Source organism: Ctenopharyngodon idella, chromosome 6, assembly GCF_019924925.1.
Source record: "Ctenopharyngodon idella isolate HZGC_01 chromosome 6, HZGC01, whole genome shotgun sequence".
In the NCBI taxonomy this organism is placed as follows: domain Eukaryota; kingdom Metazoa; phylum Chordata; class Actinopteri; order Cypriniformes; family Xenocyprididae; genus Ctenopharyngodon; species Ctenopharyngodon idella.
In genome coordinates this window covers 18,488,421-18,515,533 of record NC_067225.1, presented here as the reverse complement: position 1 = coordinate 18,515,533, position 27,113 = coordinate 18,488,421, and the positions used below count along the sequence as shown (strand labels likewise).

Below are 27,113 nucleotides of genomic sequence, written 5' to 3'. Positions count from 1 at the left end.
TATGTACTAACATAATCTATTAAAATCTTTGTTACTATAAATCTTTTGCAAATAACAGTTGAGTTCATGGAAGACCACATGATGTAAACTTTTAAAATTTGTGCTAAAATAATTATTAATATAATGCTATATTAATAATTTTAAATATAAAAAGCAAATTCATACTTTTTATTTCAAAAAATATATTTTCTTTTTATAAACTTTTTTATGTGGTTGGAGGTTGTGGTTGGTTACTACAATTGGTTCACAAACGCCACAATTAAATTGTGATTTCTATGATTATAATTGGGCTTAATTGCTTGAATATCTTTTTAATACAGTCTGTGAACAAACCCCAAAAGTAAACTCCCAGGAGTATTCTATTTAGTGTTATATCAACTTGTGTTTATCCATTGTAAAATGTTTAGAAAGGCGAGATATTTGTGCGACAAACAGAGCTTCACACTCTGACCTGACCTAATTTGGAGAAAAACAACTCACATTAGTCCACCTGTGTGCATCTTATCTGGAAATTAAGTAAACAAGACTAAAAAAAGGCTTTCTAAATGTGCACAAACTTCCTTAGGCTTCATTATGTTGTCATAAAATGTGGGATTAGTTCGCGTTGTCTCTCGTGCTGATGAACGCGAGCTCATCCAGTGGATGTGAGCGCAGATGTTGCTCATCGCGCGTGAGGTGCAGCGCCTGAGGAGCCTCACATACTCTTCATCATCCTCTTTCCTCATGGCGAGAAAGACCTTGGCTTGGTAAAGGACATTGGTCGCTGTAATTTGTGTTTTTACATCATTTAAATGGCTTTCACCGTGCACTAATGATGTGTTTGTGGTAGGTTAGTGCTGTGAAATGTGGTGTTTCAATCATGGCACGGGGTCTGATACCGTGGATCTGGCTGAAGCGACCCGTCTATATCCAGGTAAGACGCGAAATAAGCATCGCATGTAACTTGTTCATAAATCGTACCGAGTGTTTCATTTTAATAGCCATTTGCGTACTTGGAATAAATTGTGTGAGAGATCTGAATAGACGAGGTGGGGACGCTGTTATCCCGTTTGGACTCTGAAGTTTCTGAAGGCTTCATCTTAAGCTTCACTCCATCTAACTAGCTTTAATAACGACTAAATGCATCGAGCGGCACATCCGCGACTCTTTTCAACCATTTTTTCGACCTTTTTGCATGAGCGTCGTTTAATACCTTACTAAAAACAGAACTACGAATTACGAATAATTACGAATTTTCGCAACTGTATCATTTGCGTTTCTCCTGTGAATTTCATGTGATGGATGAAACTGATGTTGCTGCGTTTTATCCATCATTGGGTCTGTCGTTGCTGTAGCAACTGTGCTGCTGTATAACATTTTTATAGTCCTGCTGAAAACATTTCTCCTACCTGTCAAAAACGTAATTCAAAATATAAACCATGAATTCCCAAACTCATTGGAGCGCTGTGTTCATGTGCGTCAAAGATTGACGAGCTCATTTTACACTTGTATACTGAGCAACATCGATACAAGCTCATATATTTTTTACATCAAGAGAATAATAAACCTAGTTTCACCATTACAGACTTTTTAGGGGCATTTACTTGGGAGTCTTGAATAATGCTTCTGCAAAGTTTTGCTGATAAATTGATGTTAGCTATATTCCCCTGAAATATTAAAATGAAATGTTAACCCTCTGTTGCTGTTCGGTCATTTTTGACCGAAACTTTTACGTTTTGGTTTTTTAGAATTTTTTTTATTTAATCGGAATGGTACGAAACTTGGTAAAGGTTTTGGCACTTGGTATGTGAACACACACACACACCAACATTTGTTTTTGTGAATTGTGGGAACGTTCCATAGGCGTAATGGTTTTTATACTGTACAAACCGTATTTTCTATCGCCCTACACTACCCCTACACCTAAACCTACCCATCACAGGAAACTGTGCACATTTTTACTTTCTCAAAAAAACTCATTCTGTATGATTTATAAGCCTTTTGAAAAATGGGGACATGGGGTAATGTCCTCATAAGTCACCCTCTCCTTGTAATACCTATGTCATACCCATGTCATTATACAAATTTGTGTCCTGATATGTCACACACACACACACACACACACACACACATACACACACACTCTTGTATATCTATCTTTGTGAGGACATTCATTGACACAATGCAGTCTCTCCTTACCCTAACCCTTACCCATCACAACTAAGTGCCAAACCTAAACCCATACCCTAAACCTACCTTTAACTTAATTGTAACCTTATGCCTTAAACCAAGTCTTGACCCTCAAACAGGCATTCAAAGAGGTCTCAGAAAGTGAGGACCAGCCAAAATGTCCTCACTTTACTCTCTTGGTCCTCCCTCTGATGGTCTAATACTCAAACTGGTTCTCACAAAGATATCTGTACACACACACAAATTATGGACATGATTCGAAAAGGTAAAATGGTCTTGAAAAAAATAATCACACTACCATTCATGGTCAAAAATGACCGCATTGAAAACAAAGAAGCAAATTTCATCTAGTGGAAAAGTGTGGTACTGCGCCCAAAAAAAAATCTTTCTGAAAGCTAATTTTTTGTGATATCAACCTCAAATTTAGAACACAACTTGTTTAGATTTATGGCTTTGATTGTCTCTCAGTTTTAGAGTAAAACATGTTATGGAAAATGTATATTTCATATAAAATTTAAAAATAGTAGGTCTATTTGTATGCATTTTTAATAGACTTAAAGGGTTAGTTCACGCAAAAATGAAACTTCTGTCATTAATTACTCACCCTCATGTCGTTCCACACCCGTAAGACCTTCGTTCATCTTCGGAACACAAATTAAGATATTTTTGATAAAATCTGATGGCTTAGTGAGGCCCGCATTGCGAGCAAGATAATTAACACTTTCAGATGCCCAGAAAGGTACTAAAGACATATTTAAAACAGTTCATGTGATTACAGTGGCTCAACCTTAATGTTATGAAGCGTTGAGAATACTTTTTGTGCGCCAAAAAAACAAAATAACGACTTTATTCAACAAAATATCTAGTGATGGGCAATTTCAAAACACTGCTTCATGAAGCTTCGAAGCTTTACGAATCTTTTGTTTCGAATCAGTGGTTCGGAGCGTGCATTAAACTGCCAAAGTCACGCCCCCCACTGGTGAACAAATTTAAATTTTGGAAACACTTATGACGTAACGAAGCCGCGTTTAATGAAATCACGTGACTTTGGCAGTTTGATACACGCTCCTAACCACTGATTTGAAACAAAAGATTCGTAAAGCTTCGAAGCTTCATGAAGCAGTGTTTTGAAATCGCCCATCACTAGATATTGTTAATAAAGTCGTTATTTATTTATTTTTTTTGGTGCACAAAAAGTATTCTCGTCGCTTCATAATATTAAGGTTGAACCACAGTAGTCAAGTGAACTGTTTTAAATACGTCTTTAGTAGCTTTCTGGGCATCTAAAAGTGTTAATTATCTTGCTGTCAATGGAGGACTCGCTGAGCCATCGGATTTGATCAAAAATATCTTAATTTGTGTTCTGAAGATGAACGAAGGTCTTACGGGTTTGGAACAACAACAACACTTTTTTCACTTCAGCAATAATCTGCCAAGTGTCTTATTTAAAAATAGACCAAACTTAAGTCTGTGCTCCAAAGCATACAAAATTTACAACAGTTCAAATTGGAAATTTTATTTTCAGGTCTATGCTCAAAAAGTGATTAATAGGTCATAAATGGATCATATTCCATAAATATATTTTAGTACAATAAAATCCACCCAAAACTTTAAATGAAAACATTATCAAACTAACATATAGTACATTCATTTCGTTTGAAATAATAATAATAAAAAGGTGGTCATTTTTGACCACCACACAAGCAGCACTAGAGGATTAAAAGAATAATTTACAAATAATAAAATTAAATATAATAATAATAATAGTAAGTGTTAATACAGAGTTGTTCCCATATAGGGCCCATGTGCCTGTATGATGGGCTATTAAGTGTTTTTACTGCATTTTACACCCTTGACACATAGAAAGTTTGAGAAACATGGACTGTACTAATTGCATATAAATTGGACTAACAAAACCACAGATTTAAGATGATGAGCACTATGGCTGGGTTGAGTATTTTACCATATAAAATGCTATAAAATCACTTTCACTGCATCATAAAACCAACTTGTTTATGCTTCATTATGTTTGTCATTTATAATAATCAGGAAAAATGAACACCAGCTTAATTGGTTCTTGCATGTATTTCACACATTTTTACACACATTTTATTTTTTGTTTTCTTTCTCATTCCTTGGTTTCCTCACACTTCAGTGTGAGAATAGCTCACAACACAAATTCTGTGTTGTTTGTGTGAAATAAACACATATTTAGCTGAAGAAGTCTTGTGCTATAAGGTGAAACCTGTGATGGTCATCCTTATTGTAGGTACTTTACATCCCTCAAAATGAAGGAAATGGCATCAGCGTTGTGGTGTGAGGGATGAGCGGTTGAGACTGGACGGCAGGCCTCCTTAAAGCATTTTGTTTATTTTCTGAAGACTGTAATCCTGCATACTTTCAGCAGCTTACGAGGCTTCAGCTCTGACTATCCTCGCACTCGGAGTCTGGCTTACTGTCTGGTGTTTGCTTGCTCAAGTGAAAGATTGATGGAGAGAGAACATGAATGTGAGATATGTGCTTTTTTTGTGAGCAAAATGAATCTTGGACGTAGATATTCACCACTTTGCAATGGTCCTTGTACACTGTTTTAGTTCGAAGAAATAGTGGCTCTTCCCTGTGAACAAAACTTCACATACATTTTTAAAAAAATTAGTTTTAAATATTGCTCAAATTTCACCCTTTCTGTTATACACTGATGCTCTCTGATTTCATATTTATGGAAAATGTGAGAGTCATATTATATTATAAAAATGTGTAAATGCCCAAAGGATCTGCTCTGTTACTTTGACCTCTGGAACTACTGTCCTTTCTAAATAGATGAACTCTGAATAGAATGCTTTATTTTATCTACATAAGGCATTCTGTTTAGAGGTCATGTGCTCAGAGAATTTATTTTAAAATAACAGCTTTATGCTCTCAAACATTATATGGAAGGAATTAGGAGAACTCAACTTGCCTCATAAAATTCACGAGGTTACTGAGAATAAATGCTTCAGGACACAATAGTACTTGTTTAGGAGGTGAGTTTCTCTGTAATGTTCTACATTTCTCTCAGCCAGAGGCATGATTCACATGTTTTCAGATACAGCATTCCCACAAAGCCGCAGTGATAACCAGCTGAATAACATATATATGAACCCAGGTATTTGGCTATGCTGTTTATTAGTATTCTTAAGTTAACATTTTATTAAATGATAATTAAATCTAGACATCTGCATTTTTATTAAAATAGGTCAATGACATGATGCTTTTTTCCATCTAAATTTATTAATTTATTCAGAAATACATTAAAAACAATTATAAAATCAGGTTTTTCTGAGGCTAGTTCCCTCTTTTTTCAAAGGTCGGGGACTAAAACACTGTGACCACCCAGCCATGAGGGAAAGAGGGCATTCAATAGAAAAAAAACTCCATAGGGAACCTTCAGACAACAAGTCCAGACAAACTTTCAGTTATCAAGGACAAGAGGGAAAGTAATATGAGCGGACCAATACAAAATGACACAGTTACCCCAGTGCAGTGTATTGTAGAGTTCTCTGTTTCATGGTCCCATAGGACGGTACATTTTTTCACTCAATTCTCACCTTGGCTAGGTTTCATTACACTTTTTGTACACAAGTGTATGACAAGTATCAGCTGTTTTGGTGTTAGTCATAAGAGTCCAAATATACTGCATTGCAGTTCCATCCTTTCCAAGCAGTGATTTGGTGAAACAGTTTTATCAGGCTACAGCAGGAAAATGCTTTAAGATATGTCTATGTTTCTTATTTGGCTGACTCACTATGACTCAAAATCCATACAGTCCTCTTTTAACCAAAAGCATTCAGTTATTTTGTATAAAACCATACGATAGCAGAGGAATGCTGTATCTAGATATCATTCAATGAATGATTTTAAAAAGAGTGCCTCTAGCCTTAAAGGATTTTAGTACATCAGAAAAGAACTTAAAATTTCATGGCCTCCAGAGCCTTACTTAGATTTGTGACTACTTACTGACTACTTACTCTTTTAATTCTTCTGTTGTCCTACCTAGTTGTGTCTTGTGTGGCTAACCTACTGTCCAGTATGTTTATAGTTTAACCTAGAATTAGATACCCTGGTTTTCTTTAAACAAGAAACTTGGTTCTCATTTCAGCCATATTTCAGTGCCGTTTAGGGATCTGTCACAGTCAGACGACCATTCTCCTCTATTTTATCCCGGTGGGAATAAAAAAAACCAGGTCTCCTATTTACTATGAGTGTCAGGCTGGCCCTCTTTGCTTCCAGTGCAGCCCAGAGGAACTGTGTCACATGCTAAATGAGGTTATATGGTAGGACATATTTAAATATATCAAATATATATCAGGAGGACAGCAGGAAGCTAGAGTGAGTATGGCATATATAGGGTGTTATTTTAGGTTTTTAAGCTAAAATTCTTGATAATTTTAGATGAAATTAGCTAAACATACGATAACATATTCCACCAAACTAAAACCAAATCTCTGATTCTCTCTGAAAAGTAAGACCAAATGATTTTTAATGATACACATATACAGTCAAACCAAAAATTATTCAGACATTTTTGATATTTTTGATATATTTTTACTGGTGGGTGCAGGACACTATAGTTCATTTATGTAAGTGAGGATAGCAAAATAAAGTAAACTGTGACATATTATACCCAAAAATTCTTCATACAGTGGACTACCAGTAAAATTTATAAAAATTTGGAACCAAAAATTATTCAGACACTTTGACCTGACCATGTTTTGCTTAAGTGTTATCTGACATAATTAAGATTAATTTTTTTCTGACACATTTTAACTCTGAGATCTTGTCATATTTTATTACCATTTTTTAAACTATAGTGAATAAACTGTATTAATGAATGAAATGTTCAAGGTGTCTGAATAAATTTGGTTTGACTGTATATTAAGTATTATTAGTATTATAAGTATTAATAACATTTTTCCCTTATATTTAATGTTTTAAAATTATGTAAAAATATATATTCTATAACACACACACACACACACACACACACACACATATACACACACACACTGTAATACAACAGAATTTATTACATTTCTTGCGTACATTTCAGTTTGATATAATATAAAGGATTATCAGGATTTAACATTTGTTTAATCTGCACTGACAAATGAACCCAAGCACTAAATATGGAAAAAAAAACACAAACATTTGTGACGTAAGTCTTTCCACTTCATAAAAGAGAGGCTGCTTTGAAATGACATTTGTGATACAGTGAAGATGTTGCTATGACTAGATTATTTGTTGCTGTTGGAGTCACACATCACTGCGTAGTGGAACAAGAAGCAACTGATCATCATACCACATTAATCATGTGTTTTTATTTTTCATGTGAATCTATGTTTTGGGCTGCTCTCATCACCCTGAATCACAACCTTCCTGAGCTCCAGTGGTTAGTTTGATGTAAACACTTTGGACTGTTGCAGCATTGAGTCAGTGTGTAGATGGATGTGTCCCATGGGGAAACAGGAGTGAGAGAATCGGGATGGGGTGCCTGATTGCTGGTTGTTCTCACAGAGATGAGTCAAATTAGACCTGCAGTGCCTGTGTGACGTCTGCTTCCATCAGAACGCCGCCGCTTGGGAGCAGAGAAAAAGGGAGGAAGAGAGAGAGTAGGAACTAACACTATCTCCCATCACACTTATAATGCACTAGAGAAGCTTTTTCTTGTTCTTCATTCTTTAGTGAGAGAATATTGTTGTTTTCTCTGCAGTTCAGGACATTAAAAACCCTTTTGTTTTTGAGTTCATACGTGACAGCAGCCATCTTTCTCTCACTCTCTGTCTGTCTTTGTCACTTTTCTTTGCTCTTTTTGTTGCTTTCTCAATCTATCTGTCGTTCATTGGTCTGAAGGGGAGGGGGGCATTAGGGAGAAGCAGCAAGAAATCGCTTTATGATCATGAATTATGGATGAGTAGAGAGCGAGCTATGAAAACAAGTGTCAGTGCAAAAATTCTCCCCCACTTGAGCCGCTTCTTCCATCCGATCATCTCTCACCGAGCCACTAAGGGGTTTGAGGATTAAAAGCAACTGACATGCTCCATATTCCTATTATGTATGGGACTTTTTTTGCAGAGTACCTGAAATCAAAGGCTAGGCTTTGAGAGCAAATAGCAATGCTTGTGATTGAAGCTTTCGGCACTAGGAGGTTGATTACATAGTAAGCTTCTGCGGACCTATTAGGATATCTGTCCCTCTGCAGTTCCTCTCAATAGAAACACTGCTGTCAAACCAAACAAGCTGTCACAGCCTAAGGGAGATAGTGTAATCTGTAAAACCTTCACATTTACATTTATGCTTTTGGCAGATTCAATCTCCAGTCATATTCCAGAAATAAAATGTTTTATTCTTATTTGGAGGATTTAAGAAAATGATAGATAGTAGATCCCTTTAGTTCAGTTTTGTGATACATGTTTGGAGCCTATATATAGTAAACTGTTTAAAGAGGCACTTCAGATCATGAATTATTCTTGATCTCAACACTGTCCATTTAGAATGTCTATTGAAACTAAGCTGCAAGAATGGCTTGTAACTTTAATAGCTTTCTGACGTCATTAGATGAATACATTAACATATGTCTTCCCACATTTGCATGTAAGTGATGCCTGGTATTCGCAAACATGGCCTGCACAGTCACAATGAAGCGCTAAGGAGGAAGAAGGGAAATTTTTTTTTCCTTTGCAATATTGTAGGCTTGTTTTTTTTAGTAAAAATATAGGACAAGCAAGACAGATTTACTTATGAAACAACATGAGATCATTAAAATGTTTTTTAATTAAAATATGAATATAAAAATAATATTGTTATTTCATTGGCATATAAAGCAGTAACTATCTCCTTACCTTAGCCCGATTCACAACGGTAAGCTTATAATAATGTTTTCTAATTCTAGTGGTACTGGTAGGTTTCCGCTGGAAATTTGAGCATGCTGCCATTCGTCTTTGCGTCATTACGTCACATCTGTTTACATAAAGAAGGAGTCCTAGCTAGTAGGCTATATGGCATGGGAGTATGCTGCAGGTGGCAGATAATGTATAGCATTTTCTCACAGCAGCTGGAATAAATAAACTTATCATTTTGATGCCGGATTGTATGGTATCACAAATTAACGTTAGAGATTAGACTGTACAGAAATTGAAACCTACAAGTACCGCTAATACACACTAAATACACATAGTCATGCAATGCTGATGTTGTTAACATTAACAATTTGAGAACAAAGTATAACAATAATAATAATTTCCGCGGTTTGAAGTGAAATAAGCTAAGCAATCGTTAGATTTAATCACCATTGGTAGCACGATTTACTGTAATGCTTTTTTTTCTCAGTTGGTCAGAACAAAAGTGGCAAATTTGTTACTTGTTCACATTACATTTTCTGGTGAAAATTTTAATTTTGCTCATACTTCCAAGACTACAGTCTGTGATTCTGAAGTACAGTATCCACCGGTGCGGTGACTGACAGCCACACATTCTCCTCAAAACATTAGATTCAGGAGCCGTGTCGATGCACAAGCCACTTAAAGATGATAATTCCGCAAATAACTGCAATTGCAGGCTTCAAACAGAGATGGCAACAAAGAGGCAAAACTTACAGACCGCAGCTTTAATAAGAATTTATTAAATTCATGAAAAGTATATTAGAATGCTTTCTGAAGGACACTGATGCTGAAGACTGGAGTAACAGCTACTGAAAATTCAGCTTTGCCATCACAGGAATAAATTACATTTAAAATATATTCAAATAACATACAGTTTTTACATTGTAATATTTTACAATATTGCCTTTTTACTATATTTTTGATAAAATAAATGCAGTCTTGGTTAGCATAAGAGACTCTGCACCAAACTCATGAGCGGTAGTGTATAAATAGAAATACTGATTTTAAAAAACTATATTATCACACCAAAATTTTGACTAACATTATAAGACCTTAAGAAAAAAAAAAGATCCCTTTCATGCACCTCTTCACAGGCTGGTCAGCAGCAGATTAAATGTAACTTTGAGAATAGCAGAAGATCTTTTAAGATGCAGACTACCTCATTTAACACACACTCCCTTTTGCCTGTATGTCTTTAGAACAGTTTTTATTAAAACGTTAGATGAAAGCCTTTGAGGGTCATTGGGATACCACTGTTTCTGCCCACCTTTTCCACAGCCACTGGTCTTCACTCATTCAGCCACTAATGAAAAGCGGACACAAAGCCTCAATCAATAACCTCTCATTACGTACTTCTGTTTGGCTTTGCCTTTAGTGAGGAACGATGTTGTCCTGAGGATGAACATGCCACATTAGCTGAGTTGAAATTAATGTCTCTGTGCATTGACTGAAAAGGTCAGGTGTGGGTTTGCTTTGTTTGTGGAGTACTGCACTTGTAATGGAGCAAGGATCGATCTGAGATACCATGGCAATGAGCATTACAGCATGTCTCAGTGAGCCAAGCGAAGTTCTTACTGGTTTAAACAGACTTGTGTGCATACATGCTCGAGTGCATATAGAGGTGCAAACAGGCTTAACCTCATGGGAGGGCAGCAAAGAAAATAAATCACATGCAGACAATAGGCATTTATTTGTACATTTAAAGTTGTGCATTTAAAAATACAATCACCTTTCCCAGTTAAATATGAGAAGTGATTAAAAGGTTAGTTCACCCAAAAATGAAAATTCTGTCATTAATTACTCACCCTCATGTCGTTCCACACCCATAAGACCTTCGTTCATCTTCGGAACACAAATTAAGATATTTTTGATAAAATCCGATGGCTCAGTGAGTCCTGCATTAACAGCAAGATAATTAATACTTTCAGTGCCCAGAAAACTACTAAAGACATATTTAAAACAGTTCATGTGACTACAGTGGTTCAACCTTAATATTATGAAGTGACAAGAATACTTTTTGTGCACCAAAAAAACAAAATAACGACTTTATTCAACAATATCTAGTGATGGGCGATTTCAAAACACTGCTTCATGAAGCTTCGAAGCTTTATGAATCTTTTTTTTTTTTTCGAATCAGTGGTTCGGAGCGTGTATCAAACAACCAGAGTCACGTGATTTCAGTAAACGAGGCTTTGTTACGTCATAAGTGTTTCGAAACGTTTCAAAATTTCAATGGTTCACATGACTTTGGCAGTTCGATACATGCTCCAAACCACTGATTTAAAAACAAAAGATTTGTAAAGCTTCAAAGCTTCATGAAGCAGTGTTTTGAAATCGCCCATCACTCGATATTGATGAATAGAGTTATTTTGTTTTTTTGGTGCACAAAAAGCATTCCTTTAAAGGGATAATTCACGTAAAAATGAACATTCTGTCCAGAGTGCAGAAGTCCAGGTAACCAAAACTTGGATGGATGAATCATTAATGATCAAGATCAATAACACACATTTAGAAAATAGACATGGTGAATTTTAAAGTCCCCCTGTGGTGAAAATCAAGCTTTTAATGTTGTTTATAAGTTTATGTGGTGTTTTTATTATGCTTTAAGACAAATCATGTGCAAATTCATAAGTTAACACCATTGCTGAGTATTTTCTCCTTAAAACTGCAGTGAACCAAAGACAATCTCAAAAACGCAGTTTGAAATCAATAGTGCTTCTGTTGTCACAAACTACCTTGTACCTACATGTGATCGTCAACGAGTGGATCTCATCTGAGCTGGTGTACATAAGTGGAAGCGGGGCTAATTTGCATATTGATAGAACCGCGTATACTAAATGAGGCAAGAGTGTAGAGTTACATTTAAGCTATTTTAAAGCATGAAGACATTTTTTTCATGGTTAGTCTTCAGTCTTTTAAAATATCAGATAATATGAAGTATTAATGACAAGTTAGTTCAGTTTGTAAAATGTCATATGGTGCAAATCTCCAAAAATGTAATATTTATTCATTTATAATTCATAATAATTGTAAAAATACTTTTTATTGTGAAAAATATTTTTTAATCTTTTTTGAAAAGTTGTTTTGATGTAATGATGGTTACACTACATCAAGTCTTCAAATTGTAGCAAAACATGAATAAAAAAAGTATATTTCTAGGGAAGATTTTATTGGACACACTTATTTTCCATTAACCCATTTCTGTGATGGTGTCCCGCTAACACATCATCAATAGCGACCTAATTAAGACTCTTAGCTCAGAGCACCGGCTAAAGAGAGTTCACCTCAAAGTGCAGACAGACGGAACCATGTCCTTAAAGCCCATAATTGTAAGAGGAGCTGATAGAGCTGTCCAAAAAATGAAATGAAAGTTCTTATGAAGTGCATTGGTGCCTTAATGCGGTTCTCATCTTTGGCACGCTTAATAAAGTCTGCAAAAACTCTTTGCACCTCTATGCTTTTTCTACTCCCCCATAAAAGGCTGTGCCACGGGCTCATGTGGTGTGGAGCCTTATGTGGACTTTTCTCTCCGTCTTGTGATTGAAATTCCACGCAGTCTTCAGTTTGGCTGAGAGCCGAGAGTGATGTGGGGGCCGCCGCTGAATTTTTCACACTGTCTACCGTCACATTGCATGTGAGTTCACAGCAGCGGAGCATCTAAATGCTGTTTGACACATACAGACATGTGTCCACTGACCAGCATGATCCCAGTGTACTAAACGATGAGAGCTTTCTGACACTGCAACCCTCTGTTAATTCAAAGTGCTGCCATGGAAACACTTCCTGTCAAAAGGGGGAGACCTGTCATCCCGAGTGGCAAACTATAAAGCTATTGATGTCAAACTCATTCAATTTGATATATGAGCTACTGCTTGATACACAAGCAAAGCGTTGCTGTTTGTGTTGTCTTGTTGAAAGCAAGTTTAAAAACAGTAAAACTGTTTACATGTGCTCCAGGCATTATGGGTAATGCTTGTCTTTTGTAGCAACAAGGTTATGGATTCCTGGAGGATAAGACTTGATCAGATTAATTGTTTTAATTATATTTGTGGACTGACTGATTTGATCATCTCTGCTCTTGTTATCTTTGGAAAGTCTTTGTCAGGCTTTCTTAGCTCCTCTCTCATTATACAAGATACGAGTATGCATTTGCATTTTACAGTTATGTATGTGAAAACAATGAACGTGTGAAAACATTACAAATATGCCTAGTGCTCGCTGGAAACATTAAACTAATTACTTGCAGCTGCAGCTGAGTTTTGTGAATCATCCTGGAGAGAGATGGGTATTCTGAGGAAATAGTGCCTTTGTAATGGATGCTGAAAATTCAGCTTTGCCTTTAGATTTTAAAGTTTATTCAAATATACAACAGTTAATTTTAATTGTAATAATATTTCATAGTATTAATGTTTTACTGTGTTTTTGATCAAATAATTACAGCCTTGGTGAGCATAAGGGACATATTTCAAAAACATGTAAAAATCTTACCAACCCCAAACTTTTGAATGGTAGTGTATAAGTCTGATATCTGATTTATAGATCAGATAGGCCTATCAGATTTTTCACTACACGATTATTGTGGCCAAAAGAACTCACAATAACAATATATCACAATATTGGAAAAAAAAAATAATGCTAACAGTCGAATTCATCTTTACTTCATTTTTTCTTTTTTGAAGAATAACACCATTGCATACAAAAAGAACAATTACACTTAATGGCAACTAGTTTGAAATAACTTATTTTTGTAAACTGATGTGACTTCTTAGCAGAGAATGAGGCAGAAATGTTATTATTTTATAATATTCTATATGATAAAGGCAATGATGATTGGCATTGCTTTATAAATATACATTGTCCTTATGAAAATACCCAAGATGGCTTGATGAACACAGATAAACCATATACTGTCGCAATAGTGTCTTAATTTTCTTCATGTTTAATAGTCGAAATGTCTCTATCTGCATTTTACTCAGCTGCAGTGATATCTTTGTCCATATTAGGGATTTCCTGAAACTTCATAAGTGTTTACTCCTATGAGTCTCACTTGTGGACTTTCTGCATGAGGGCGTATTATGATAACATGAATTATTCATGTTTCTTTATATTTAATTTTTATTATTATTACAAATTGTATTACATAAACATAAACACTGCATAGCAGTTAAAAACTGTGGTGCATGTAACTGTAGAACATGAAACAAAAACACATTTATTTCATGTATTAACACTGTACATTAACATTATACTAAAGGTCGGTGTGCCCCTCTGTGCCTCCACTGCGCGATTGTGCCATTGTGAGTTATGCTGCCTTCACGTGCTCTCAGAATTATTGTAAATACAACTTTCCTAGGTAGAAATTGCACATGAACGCCCTCCCATTTCAAAACTTGAGTCTTCTCCTCCCATTTCTAGCAGTGATGCTTGCCTTGATTCAACTTCCCGTGTCAACTGCGCAGATATCAACAGCGCAGGTTGCCAGGTTGATGTCACAAATGGGTTGGAATTTGTATGATGTGTCGATTGCGCGAGTAGAATGCGTTTCATACAAAATCTGGCAACTGGACAACCTTGGAATAATATATTTATGTGATTATTCATCATATAACGAGGTTTGGGCCATACAAATTACGGGAGTTTCCCAGTAGAAATAGCAAAACGGGAGGCGGGAGATGGGTGTGAAATACGGGAGACTCCCGGCAAAAATGGGAGTGTTGACAGGTATGCCTCCGGCGTTGAGTATGAATTAGAAATAAATCACATGTGAGAGTTTATTGTTCCATAATGCTCACGTCGCCTTATTTTGAGTAAGAATACAAAAAATAAATAAATACTGCTTTCTAAAGAAATTTGAAGTGAACGTAGGATAATCCACAAGTTTTTATCCGAATGAGCACACTTTTGGACTAAAATATGGTGGTTGAGAGAGCTCAATGCGCTGCAACTGAAGAAAACACATGCGAATAGAAAAAACACCAGCAAATTAAGAAAACATCTTCATCAGTTTGACAACACAGTTTGCTGCAAATAATCACAGTGCAACCAAATACATAAACGCGCTGCAAAAGTTCACAACGCACCCAGATACAGAAACACGCTTCAAATAGCACAGAAAACAAAGGAAATGTTTCAAGGGGACCCCAAACAAGTGACGAACCTGGCTGGGACATGCTTATTGTTCAATATATACATGTCAGTGGTGTTGTCGATTAACTGTAAGGTGGGTTTTTTGTTTATTTTAACATCCTCATTGTCTGTGCATTGTGAGTATTTGCAGAGAGTTTCTGTATTTGGTTGTGTTGTGAACTTTTGCTGCACGTGTTGTCAAACTGATGAAGATGTTTTCTTAATTTGCTGGTGTTTTTTCTATTTGTGTGTGTTTTCTTTAGTCCGAGTGCAATGAGCTTTGTCCTATTTGCAGCGCATTTCTGTATTTGGTTGTGTTGTGATTATTTGCAGCACACGTGTAGTCAAACTGATGAAGATGTTGTCCTAATTTGCTGGTGTTTTTTCTATTTGCATGTGTTTTCTTCAGTTGCAGCGCTTTGAGCTCTCTCGGCCACCGTACTAAAAGCCCAGAGAGATGTAAATATAATAAAACGCAGAAAGGCGTCAGCAGTTAACAGGTTAATGCAACATTTCCTATTTCAGGACTAGCAAAATAATATAGAGCTACAGGGATGATGCATTTTTGTAGGCCAAAACCCGGCAACGAGTTAGCATTTTAGCACTTCCGGTTGCATCGTCCCGAAGTCTATCTGTTTTTTGAATGGGAATTTGGTTAAATGGCTGAAATAAGGTCTGTCATTAACACAGTGTGATTAACATTACTTTCACGGTTTATTCTACGACATAAAATTTCCACCGGTATTGCGACACCCCTAATTAACACGATAACTATATCTATATCTATATATATATATATATATATATATAGTTGATTAATCAGATTTTTAAAATAAAGTGACTATGTAGAAATATTCTACTAAATATTAGTATAACTCTTTTAAATATCAGTAGTGAGTCACAGGGACAATCGGCCCAGATATGGTTTAGGTATCAGAATTGTAAAGTTCTTAAATCATTTCGAACTTTTAAGCCCACAGACATCAGCCGAACAGGAAGGAGAGGATGGCAGTGGGAGGAATTTAGAAAACTGATTTAGGATTTATGAATGAACCTCTTCTCCCAAACCTTGACTTTGGACTCAGGGAGACGCCTGCCTACAAAACTGAGCATTCTGTCAGCCCATTGCCATGGCGACAGCTCCTCTGGGCCTTGTGAGGTATGAAAGGCTGTACAGGACGCTGGCCTGCCACAACTCTCCAACGCCTGTCATCCTGGCTTAGTGAGGCAGTGAGTTTGAGATGGTGGGGGGAGAGACCCTGAAGGGCATGAGATTTAAAGAGTAGAGTAAGATGGATTCTCAGATGGAAATGGCAGAATTGCATCTCACTGAGTGCCCGTAGCGGACAGGGAGTGATGGTCTGTCATTAGGGATGCCACTGAAGAAAGAGACACTGTAAGAGAGAGAGATCAGATTAAATTATAGACAAACTAACAGATGAGACCAATGAGTGGGTGACTAAAAACCTCTTTTCAAATTATGTAGGAAAAAACACATATATCATCTCAGTTCTGCTGACTGTAGCCAGACCAGGCTCTTTGGACCTGACCAAATTTTAAATTGTAAACTGGGGGGCAGTTCAGATTGTGAGGTTTAGACTTGAAATCAATCTACTTACATTATTGGCATTTTGGTTATTGGTTTAGATCAGCTTGGCGTAGGATATTGGTTTGTACATCTCCAGGCTCTGAAAATAACTGGATTTGCTTTATCAAAATAGAGTACAGATTAAATCTTACCACGGCTTGTACCATGAAATAGGAGGCTGATTAAAAGAAGCTTACTGTCAGTTAGAAATTTGGATGTTCTCTGAGATAAAATGTCATTGCGAGAGAGAAACTAGAGAGCTGACACTGAGCCATAAGCAAAATAGATGGAAGAAGAAAGTCCATCACTGTCCAACTGATGTCTCATCATCATTATTAGAGAGAAGAGGCTCCATCAGGTCTGTTGTCTGCTAATCTCTTTGCAGTATGCATAATAGGCAACTATCTTATATGAGATCATTCACTCTAGAGTATTTAAAAATTGCAGGACAAATGGATGCATATGCAGCATTCATTTTACTTATTTAGTAGTCTGCTTGCATGTATTTTACTAATATAAATAAATAATACAATAAATTTACTTATATATATTAATTGTCTGTGTATGTGTATATATGTATGAGCTTCCCATTGATGTATGGTTTGTTAGGACAGGACAATATTTGGCCAAGATACAACTATTTGAAAATCTGGAATCTGAGGGTGCAAAAAAATCAAAATATTGAGAAAAATCGCCTTTAAAGTTGTCCAAATTAAGTCCTCAGCAATGTATATTACTTACAAAAATACATTTTTTATATATTTACATAGGAAATTTACAAAATATCTTTATGGAACATGATCTTTACTAAATATCCTAATGATTTTTGGCATAAAAGAAAAATCGATCATTTTAGCCCATACAATGTAATATACCCGTACGACTTGTGACTGGTTATATATATACATACACACACACACACACACACACACACACAAAGATTTTTTAGCATGGTAATGGATATGACAATGTTAATGTATTTGCAGCAAGCTCATTGGCTGCAGATGTGACAGGAGCCAGTTAGCTTGTGCCATGTAGTAAACAATGTAAATGTCATCAGGTTGCATTAAGGATCCACCAGCCTGTGCCATCTAGAGTTTCATGACAGAATTTATAACAGAAAATATGCTTAGACTTTGGAACTGACAAAAGGTGGAGCTAACATGTCAGTCAGCAGTTATCGGCTAATGCTGATCATTTCAAAATGGCCAACATTTGGCTCATAATTTATTGGCCTACTACAGTTTTGCAATTCAATGTTTGCACTGGATTAAATCCCAAAGTACCAGCTCCTAACCAGTATGGTACTATATGCTGTTTTAGAAAACTCATGGTAAGCAAACACTTTTAGCATGGTTGGCCTCATTCACACTTGAGGAGAATAAATAATGAATGATTTTATAGGAAAAACTGTTTAAGTGTTGCATCAAGGAGAACATCTCTATTTGGAATTGAAAATAAAAAATCATTTTAACAGCCAGACCATCATGCAACCCACTCTACTTGATTTTATTGTGCAGGTCAGGGCTATCATATCCACAATGTTTGAACACTAGCTACATTGATACAGAGATGCTTGGCTGCAATTGTAATTAATAATTTAGCATTTCTTATAAATTTTGCAAGTGGTATAGCTGTTTGCACTGAGCTGAGCAAAGTTCAGAAAACTGTTCCTCTGAGGTGTGCTTTCCAGTTCCAACCAAATAAGACTCAGATATTATCACCTTTAAATCATATTTTATATATCGCCCCCACCACCTTCACTATACTCATCTTCACTTTGGGAATTTCACTTTCATATTTACCTGATTTAAAAATCATTTACGTTGTAGAATTTGGTATGTCAAAAACAACATATTATTATTATAGTAGATTACAGTATTTTCCATAGATCTGGTCTGTAAGTGCAGACAACAGTAGACAAAAAGAGAATGTGAGCCAAGCAGTATGTCCGAATTCATAGTATTCTTAAAACAGTAGTCGAAAGGTACCTGGATGACCTACTATTTCTGATGAGATTCTGAAGTGTGCATCTAATGGACACTTTACAAACTCAATTAGGCCATGAGAGAGGATTTGTGAATGGCAGTGAAGCGATGCAACTGACGCTGTACGTCACATGACTCTGACAGCATGCCAGATGTAGTTCGTCTGAATTTAATTCATACTACAAACATTCATTCAAACCATATAAAACATACTTTTATCAAACCTTCAAACAAAACGTATACTATGCGATTTTGGACGCACCAATTGTTTTTCATCTGTCATGTTATCACATACTGTCGTCTACTTCCTTAGTTGTTTGTTTTTGCTACTGTCGTTGTGTGTGAATGTGTTTGCATGATGATCAGCTTATACAAACTCTGCATACAGGTGGTAAAGCACTCAGCAAACCATTGCTACCACACAAAGTTCCTCCCAAAACACAAAACAACACCAGATCTACACTCTTTCACTCTTATTGCAGGCTATCATGCTCAGCCTCCTCCTCATGCTGGAGGAGAAGTTCTGTCAGCTCAGATTTTGCAGATAAGGAAATGTCAGACCACGGAGGGCTGTGATGGTGCTGAAATTAGCTGGCTGTGTGCTACCCCGCTCACTCAAACGTTTTGCTTGTAGTTTCAGGCAAGCTTTGACTCCAGCTCCTCATTTGAAATCTCTCTTCCTACGTCCTGACAGTAGGAAATGTTTCTCAAACATTTGCAAATATATTGAAGATGAAGATGAAGCTGTAACATACATTAGATGGCTTTGCTCCTCATGTCCCAAGGAAATTCTGCCTAGAGGAAAATGGAAAATTGACCGTATAAGACTCGAGCACTCTGTCAGAGGAGCCCGCATCTGGGAAATGGTCTAATGGATTTGGAAACATTTCGCTGTTGCATCATAAATAAGTTTGTGATAAATTCTGACATCTGTTGTTTTTAGAAATCTAGGTGAAAATTATATTTCATGAAGTAAGTGCACTCAGTGGCTGAAGTGAGGGGACTATCTATTTATAATGGATCACACATACTGTGTGGCTGTCAAGATGATAGTTTCACACTGCTCTGAGCTTTAAAAGGTCACATATAAATAAAAGATGATAGGATTTTCCTGGGTTTAATACCTCTATCCTGGTTAAATGGTTAAATGACGAAATGAAGGATATTGTTCAGTTGTGTTTGTCCTCGTAAGTAATTAATACATTCATTTTAGCAGTACATTTTAAGTGTATGAAACTAGAAAGCTATTATTAATTTATTTTTTTACATAAATAAATTTGCCTATTAAAATCCATACAGCGACTTTTTTTTTTGGCCGGGCAGTGAATATATATGTAAAAAAAATAAAGTATATATATATATATATATATAAATATATTATTATTATTATTTTTTTTTTTTACATATATATACACTGCCCGGCCAAAAAAAAAAGTCGCTGTTTGGATTTTAATAGGCAAATACATAAGAATCTATGAATGGATCATTATTACAGTGATTATTATGTTTTTAGCATGTTATATGTTTGGCAACGGTTCTTTTAACCCTTAAAGATGGAGTGTGTAGCTTTTCATTTCTGAAACAACCATGTAGGAAGACACATTCAGAGAGCACGAAGAATCATTTTCATACATGAATTGGCACTCTGAGTCCAGACCTTAATTTCATTGAAAGTCTTTGGGATGTGCTGGAGGAGACTTTACAGAGTGCTCACCTCTTGCATTGTCTGATGGAAATAACATCACAACATTTATTTCCATCGAGAGGTGCATCATTTTTTGGTCAAGATCTTGTATTGTCAATGCAAGAGGTGAGCACTCTGTAAAGTCTCCTCCAGCACATCCCAAAAACTTACACTGAGGTTAAGGTCAGTGCCAATTCATATGTGAAAATGATTCTTCATGCACCCTCCCAACAATTCTTTCACAATTTGAGCCTGATGAATCTTGGCTTTGTCATCCTGGAATATGGCCATGATACATCTTAATACATGATTGTTTAAGAAATGAAAAGCTACACACTAAATCACTGTAATAATGATCCATCCATAGACTCTTAAGTATTTGTCTATTAAAAACCAAACAGCGACATTTTTTTTTGGCTGGGCAGTGTATATATACTAATAATTATAATAATTTCACCCTTTAGGGATGGAGACTGTAAATCTTTCCACTGAGCTATGATTTTTTTTTATCTGGTTTTTAGCAGTCCTGGCGCTTATCGCTACCATTGCAGTACAACCTCCAGCAAATTATATCAGCTCATAATCAGCGCACATCAGCACACAAACTGCCTACTTGCCTAGTGCTGAAATCAAATCTTCACTATAGTCCAAAACAGTCAAAATGTTCAACACATTTAGCATCAATTAAAAACAGTTTTATAATTATTACTATATGAATATCAAGAAAAACCTTTTAATGTTTTTCAGTTATCATTGGGAGAGATGTTATCAAAGGGAAGGGTTTTTTGAAGTGTTTCTTTGTCCCACTCTCTTGGTGCACAGGCCCGGTTCTCCTACCTACACATGAAGTACCTGTTTTTTTCCTGGTTGGCTGTTTTCGTGGGAAGCTGGGTGGTGTATGTAGAATACTCTTCATACACAGAGCTGTGCCGTGGACATGAGTGCAAGAACTCTATTGTGAGTTTTCAGTTCTTAACTACATTAAATATTTGCTGACCAATATGTCAGTCATTCTATACTAGACTAGACTTCCACTGACACCAATAGCAGCTTGGATACAGAAATACAAAAGTAATACTTTAATGCAAAATGAAAATGTTTTGATACTGATACCACTGTAAAAAATAAGCTCAAACTCTTTATTCATGAATATAGTACTATTCAATTTTTATGATTAAAACTTTTTTTATTGAGGGAAAAGGGCACCGCCACAGCTGTTAGACGCGGTTTTTTTTTTTTTTTTTTTTTTTTACAAACATTATTTACAAAAGGGAGCCATCTAGAGGAGAGTGATTGTAAAAGACATTGACTTAATAAATGGATCAGGCAATCTTTGGGGAGTACAATGTCATGGAATAAAATGAATAATGCAACGTAGACTCTGACGTATGTGTATCTCCATGTCTTTCCAGTGCGATAAATTCCGGAAGGGGGTGATTGATGGTTCAGCCTGCAACAGCTTGTGTGAAAAAGACACTCTTTACTTGGGGAAATGTCTCTCTGCCAAACCCAGCAATCAGGTCAGACACAACAGACTGTAGTTGCTCCTTAATATAACATAGTAATTCTTCTCTGATCCTTTATTGAGTGCATGCTTTTGGTGATCTGGATCTGCACAGATATGAATCTGCATGCAAAGTTAAAGGATGAATCCATCCAAAATCCATCCATTCACTCTTTCCAATAATTCTGTATTGTTTTTCCCCCAAAGTAAGTGCTTGTCATTGTAATGGTATCTATAATTACTTTGACAACTAACATAATGTATTTTAAAGGGTTAATTCCCCCAAAAATGAAAATTCTGTCATCAATTACTCATCCTCATGTCGTTCCACACCCTTAAGACCTTCATCTTCGGAACACAAATGAAGATATTTTTGATGAAATCCGAGAGGTTTATGACTCGTCCATAGACATAAAAAAAAAAGAATACTTTCAAGGTCCAGAAAGGTAGTAAAGACATCATTAAAACTGTCGATGTGACTGCAGTGGTTCAACCTTAATTTTCTGAAGCGACGAGAATGTTTTTGCTCACAAAAAGTATTCTTGTCGCTTCATAACATTAAGGTCGAACCACTGCAATCACATCCACTGTTTTAACGGTGTCTTTAGTACCTTTCTGGACCTTGAAAATGTTGATTTTATTGCTGTCTATGGACAAGTCATAAACCTCTCGGATTTCATCAAAAATATCTTAATTTATGTTCCGAAGATGAATGAAGGTCTTGCAAGTGTGGAACGACATGAGGGTGAGTAATTAATGACAGAATTTTCATTTTTGTGTGAACTAACCCTTTAAGACCACTGGGTCAAATTATAGGGACAAGTGTGGCAAATGAATATAAGGCTTGTGTTTATGAAAAATATAAATATGAAAAATAAAATCTAAAATTATTAGTGCTCTCACAGTTATCTTCTTGTTTAGGTATATTCTGGCAGTTGGGGGGATATGGAAGGGATCATAAAGTGCCAGATGGAGGAGGACCCTCATTATGATCTGGGTGTAGAACTGGAACCCCGAAAAGAGTCATCTTTTAACAGGCCAACCAAAGGGACGTCAATGGAGAAGTTCAAAGAAATGGTCTTCAGCCATCTAAAGGTCTCAAATCCCATGCAGTTTTGTAATATAATTTTAACATTTTTTCTGCACTTCAACATTTTTAGCATTGGAGATTCATTTTCTTGAATCAGTAAACATTTGACTGTGACATTTATAGCCATCCATCCATCCATTCCTCAAACCACTTGTCCTATGTCACAAGGAAGCTGGAGCCTATATTAATATTACTAGAAATAATAATAATAATAATTATTATTATTATTATATTTATTAACAGTATGATTGAATGAATGAATGAATGAAAACCTCTGTGCTAGTGCACTAAAGGACCTGAGGTCTGAAGCAGTTGGAAATAATTAGTTTATACTTTTAACCCCCTATTTAACCCCCTTTAAATTGTAAATTTATGTAAACATGCATTGCTTGTTCTCCATGAATTTGTTTAGTAAAATAAAAAGAGAGATTTTCTTACCCTGGAAGACCTTTCTGCATGCAGAGACAAATATATATATACCACATCTCTTATTATTAAAGGGTTAGTTCACCCAAAAATGAAAATAATGTGATTTATTACTCACCCTCATGTCGTTCTACACCTGTAAGATCTTCGTTCATCTTCGGAACACATATTAAGATATTGTTGATGAAATCCGATGGCTTAGTGAGGCCTGCATTGCCAGCATGTTACTGCACCTCTCAAGATCCATAAAGGTACTAAAAACATATTTGAAACAGTTCATGTGAGTTCAGTGGTTCTATCTTAATATTATAAAGCGATAAGAATACTTTTTGTGCGCCAAAAAATCAAAATAACGAATTTTCAACTATCTATATGGGCCGATTTCAAAACACTGCTTCATGAAGCTTCTAAGCTTTATGAATCTTTTGTTTCGAATTAGTGATTCGGATCTCCTATCAAATGGCTAAACTGCTGAAATCACGTGACTTTGGCGCTCCAATTCACTGATTCGATTCGTTAAGCTCTAAGGCATGTGTTTTGAAATTGGCCCATATAGATATTGTTGAAAAGTCGTCATTTTGTTTTTTTGGCACACAAAAAGTATTCTTGTCGCTTTATAATATCAAGATAGAACCACTGAACTCACATGAACTGTTTCAAATATGTTTTTAGTACCTTTATGGATCTTGAGAGGTGCAGTGACATTGCTGGCAATGGAGGCCTCACTGAGCCATCCGATTTCATCAACAATATCTTAATTTGTGTTCTGAAGATGAACGAAGGTCTTACGGGTGTAGAACGACAGGAGGGTGAGTAATAAATTACATTATTTTCATTTTTTGGTGAACTAACCCTTTAACTCATTTCAATGACACTTTTTCCCTTGCAGGCACAAGTAGGAGACCAAGCCAACTTAGCAGATTTGGTGACCCTTGTGCTTGGAGTCGCCGACAGCAACAAGGATGGCCAGATCTCCCTGTCAGAAGCACATTCATCTTGGGCTTTACTGCAGCTGAATGAATTCCTGCTGTCTGTTGTGCTGCAGGACCGAGAGCACACCCCCAGACTGCTGGGCTTCTGTGGGGACTTGTATGTGATGGAGAAGGTGCCTTACGTACCACTCTATGGCATCAGCCTACCATGGATGGTAGAGCTGTGGATCCCAGCCAGCCTGAGGCGAAGCATCGACCAGTGGGCTGCGCCCTCCTGGCCCCGCAAGGCTAAGATAGCCATCGGTCTGCTTGAGCTTGTTGAGGATGTCTTCCACGGCACATTCGGAAGCTTCCTCATGTGCGATGTCAGTGCCGCGGGGTTTGGTTATACAGAGCGCCATGATATAAAGGTGGTGGACGCAAAGCGTATTATACCCGAAGCTGCTTTTCAGGAGGCAATGCGTGAAAGGCGGTGCGAAGAGGACAGTGACTGTGTGTACGGAAGGGACTGTCTCACTTCCTGTGATCTCACTAAACACCGCTGCACTACGGAGGTCACGCAGCCGAATCTGGCTAAAGTATGTAGCACACTGAAGGACTATCTTCTGCATGGTGCACCATCAGACATTAAAGACGAACTGGAGAAACAGTTGTATGCCTGCATTGCTCTCAAAGGTGCCAGCGAACAGATGGAAATGGAGCATTCCCTGATTCTCAACAACCTCAAAACTCTGCTTTGGAAGAAGATATCACACACAAAAGACTCGTAATAATACATAGAACTAAGTTATTGTTCTTATATACAGAACACAGAAGATATGAACAACAGACTGGGACTGTCTGAATGATATCGGACAACCCATATTTTGCCTAATATAATTACATATTTTTTATTTTTGGCCTGCATTTGTAGAGTACTGTCAATATACCCTTTGTGGCACCTTGTTTTGTTAAATTACTCAATCTTGACTCGATCCCAAATTCTAAAAGCTTGGGCTGCAGAGAGATACTTCTGCTAATGAAGGTCCTCCAGTGCCAAGAGAAAATGCCAAATTATTATTCTTACTGCAGATCCTTGTTCAGGAAACTGAGACAATCTAACTGTCTCTCTCCCAGGGGTTTTCAAACTGAGGCCCATTTTACAGAAATCAAATAATTTTACAAAATATATTTTTTAGGGCAGACAAAGTTATCTTGTTAACATGATAAATATGTTATTTAAAAAAAAAATTGATTTGAATTATTATTTCTACAGATTAAAATAACAATTTTTTTTTATTGTACTGACAGCCCTGGTTTCAAATCTGGGTTTTATTTTAAAGGTGTAGTGGGTAAAAACTAGAACATAAGTAAATACTGTCCACTATTTTATTTTAGTAATTTACTTTGGCTTTAGTCCAGTGATAACATTTCTTTTTACATTAAATATATAGATGTCATTACTTGGTCAGGGATAATTTAAGGGGGCCTAGAGCATCAGAAATTGTGAAAACCCCTGCTGTAGTCTGCAGAAGATAATTCAGAACATTTCCATGCTTCCAATTTTAACTACAAAGGATCTGAAATTATTTGCATGATTCATAATTTTCAGACTGAACACTGTTATACACAATACAATAGGTTAGAACAATTATGCTGTCCCTTTTTTGAGTCAAACTGCAACAAACAATTTTAATTATCCATTTTTTTCTAAAGAGACAAGTGTGCAGAAATGTTTAAAAAATTTTGAACTCCGCTTCATCTTAGAGGAACACGCCACTATTTTTGAAAATAGGCTCATTTTCCAACTCCCCCTTTTGGAATCCATTCAACCAATCTCCGGGTCTGGCGGTAGCACTTTTAGCTGCAGCTTAGCATAGATCATTGAATCTGATTAGACCGTTAGCATCTTGCTCAAAAATGACCAAAGAGTTTCGATCTTTTTCCTATTTAAAACTTGACTCTTCTGTAATTACATCGTGTACTAAGACCGACGGAAAATGAAAAGTTGCTATTTTGTAGGCCGATATGGCTAGGAACTATACTCTCATTCCAGCGTAATAATCAAGGAACTTTGCTGCCATTCCATGGGTGCAGCAGGTGCAATGATATTACGCAGCGCCTGAAAATAGGCTAACTTCCGTCAACGTAACCAACGTGACCACCTGCTTGCACAGGGAGTGTGCCTTGCAACCATGGAGACATTTGTGAGAGATTCAGAAGATATTTACTTTGGTGCAGATCCTGAACTGGAATACACTGAAGATGAGCTTTCGGAACATGAAAGGCAAGAAAGTGTGGCTGAACAGACTGGGGAAGAAGGGAGGAGGAGAGCAGATTCAAACTGGTGGTGCAAGTGTGGGGACTATTTTCAGGTGCTGCGTAATATCATTGCGCCTGCTGCACCCATGGTGCGGCAGCAAAGCTCCTTGATTATTACGCTGGAATGAGAGTATAGTTCCTAGACATACTGGCCTAGAAAAATAGCAACTTTTCATTTTCCGTCGGTCTTAGTACACGATGCAATTACAGAAGAGTCAAGTTTTAAATAGGAAAAAGATCAACAACTGTTTAATTCTAGGGGAGTTGGAAAATGAGCCTATTTTCAAAAATAGTGGCATGTTCCTTTAAGAGTGAATATCACAAGCTTTAAATATGTATTGGTATATAAGCTAGCAGCCTTATATAAGTTAGTACTCAGGGCCCTTCA

The 27,113-nt window shown here is 36.5% G+C and overlaps 1 protein-coding gene across 2 annotated transcripts; it reads left to right on the top strand.

Annotated features, from left to right (window-relative positions):
- Nucleotides 1–518: 518 nt before the first annotated feature.
- dipk1ab (divergent protein kinase domain 1Ab) lies at nucleotides 519–26,436 on the top strand. 2 transcript variants are annotated; one of them, XM_051898247.1, is made up of 6 exons: nucleotides 519–746; nucleotides 835–913; nucleotides 21,295–21,429; nucleotides 21,885–21,992; nucleotides 22,898–23,071; nucleotides 24,382–26,436. In XM_051898247.1, the coding sequence occupies exons 1-6, from the start codon at nucleotides 655–657 to the stop codon at nucleotides 25,192–25,194; spliced, it is 1,401 nt and encodes a 466-aa protein (XP_051754207.1). In that variant the 5' UTR covers nucleotides 519–654; the 3' UTR covers nucleotides 25,195–26,436. The 2 variants fall into 2 exon arrangements, with proteins under 2 accessions (XP_051754207.1, XP_051754208.1); XM_051898248.1 differs by having other exon boundaries at nucleotides 522–746; nucleotides 830–913.
- The last annotated feature ends 677 nt before the right edge of the window (nucleotides 26,437–27,113 follow it).

What these genes read in the sequence shown, in the direction of transcription:
- dipk1ab (XM_051898247.1), top strand. Translation starts at nt 655, where the DNA reads ATGTTGCTCATCGCGCGTGAGGTGCAGCGCCTGAGGAGCCTCACATAC. An exon ending in AGCGACCCGTCTATATCCAG is followed by an intron (nt 914 to 21,294) that starts GTAAGACGCGAA and finishes CTTGGTGCACAG; the next exon opens with GCCCGGTTCTCCTACCTACA. An exon ending in CTGCCAAACCCAGCAATCAG is followed by an intron (nt 21,993 to 22,897) that starts GTCAGACACAAC and finishes CTTCTTGTTTAG; the next exon opens with GTATATTCTGGCAGTTGGGG.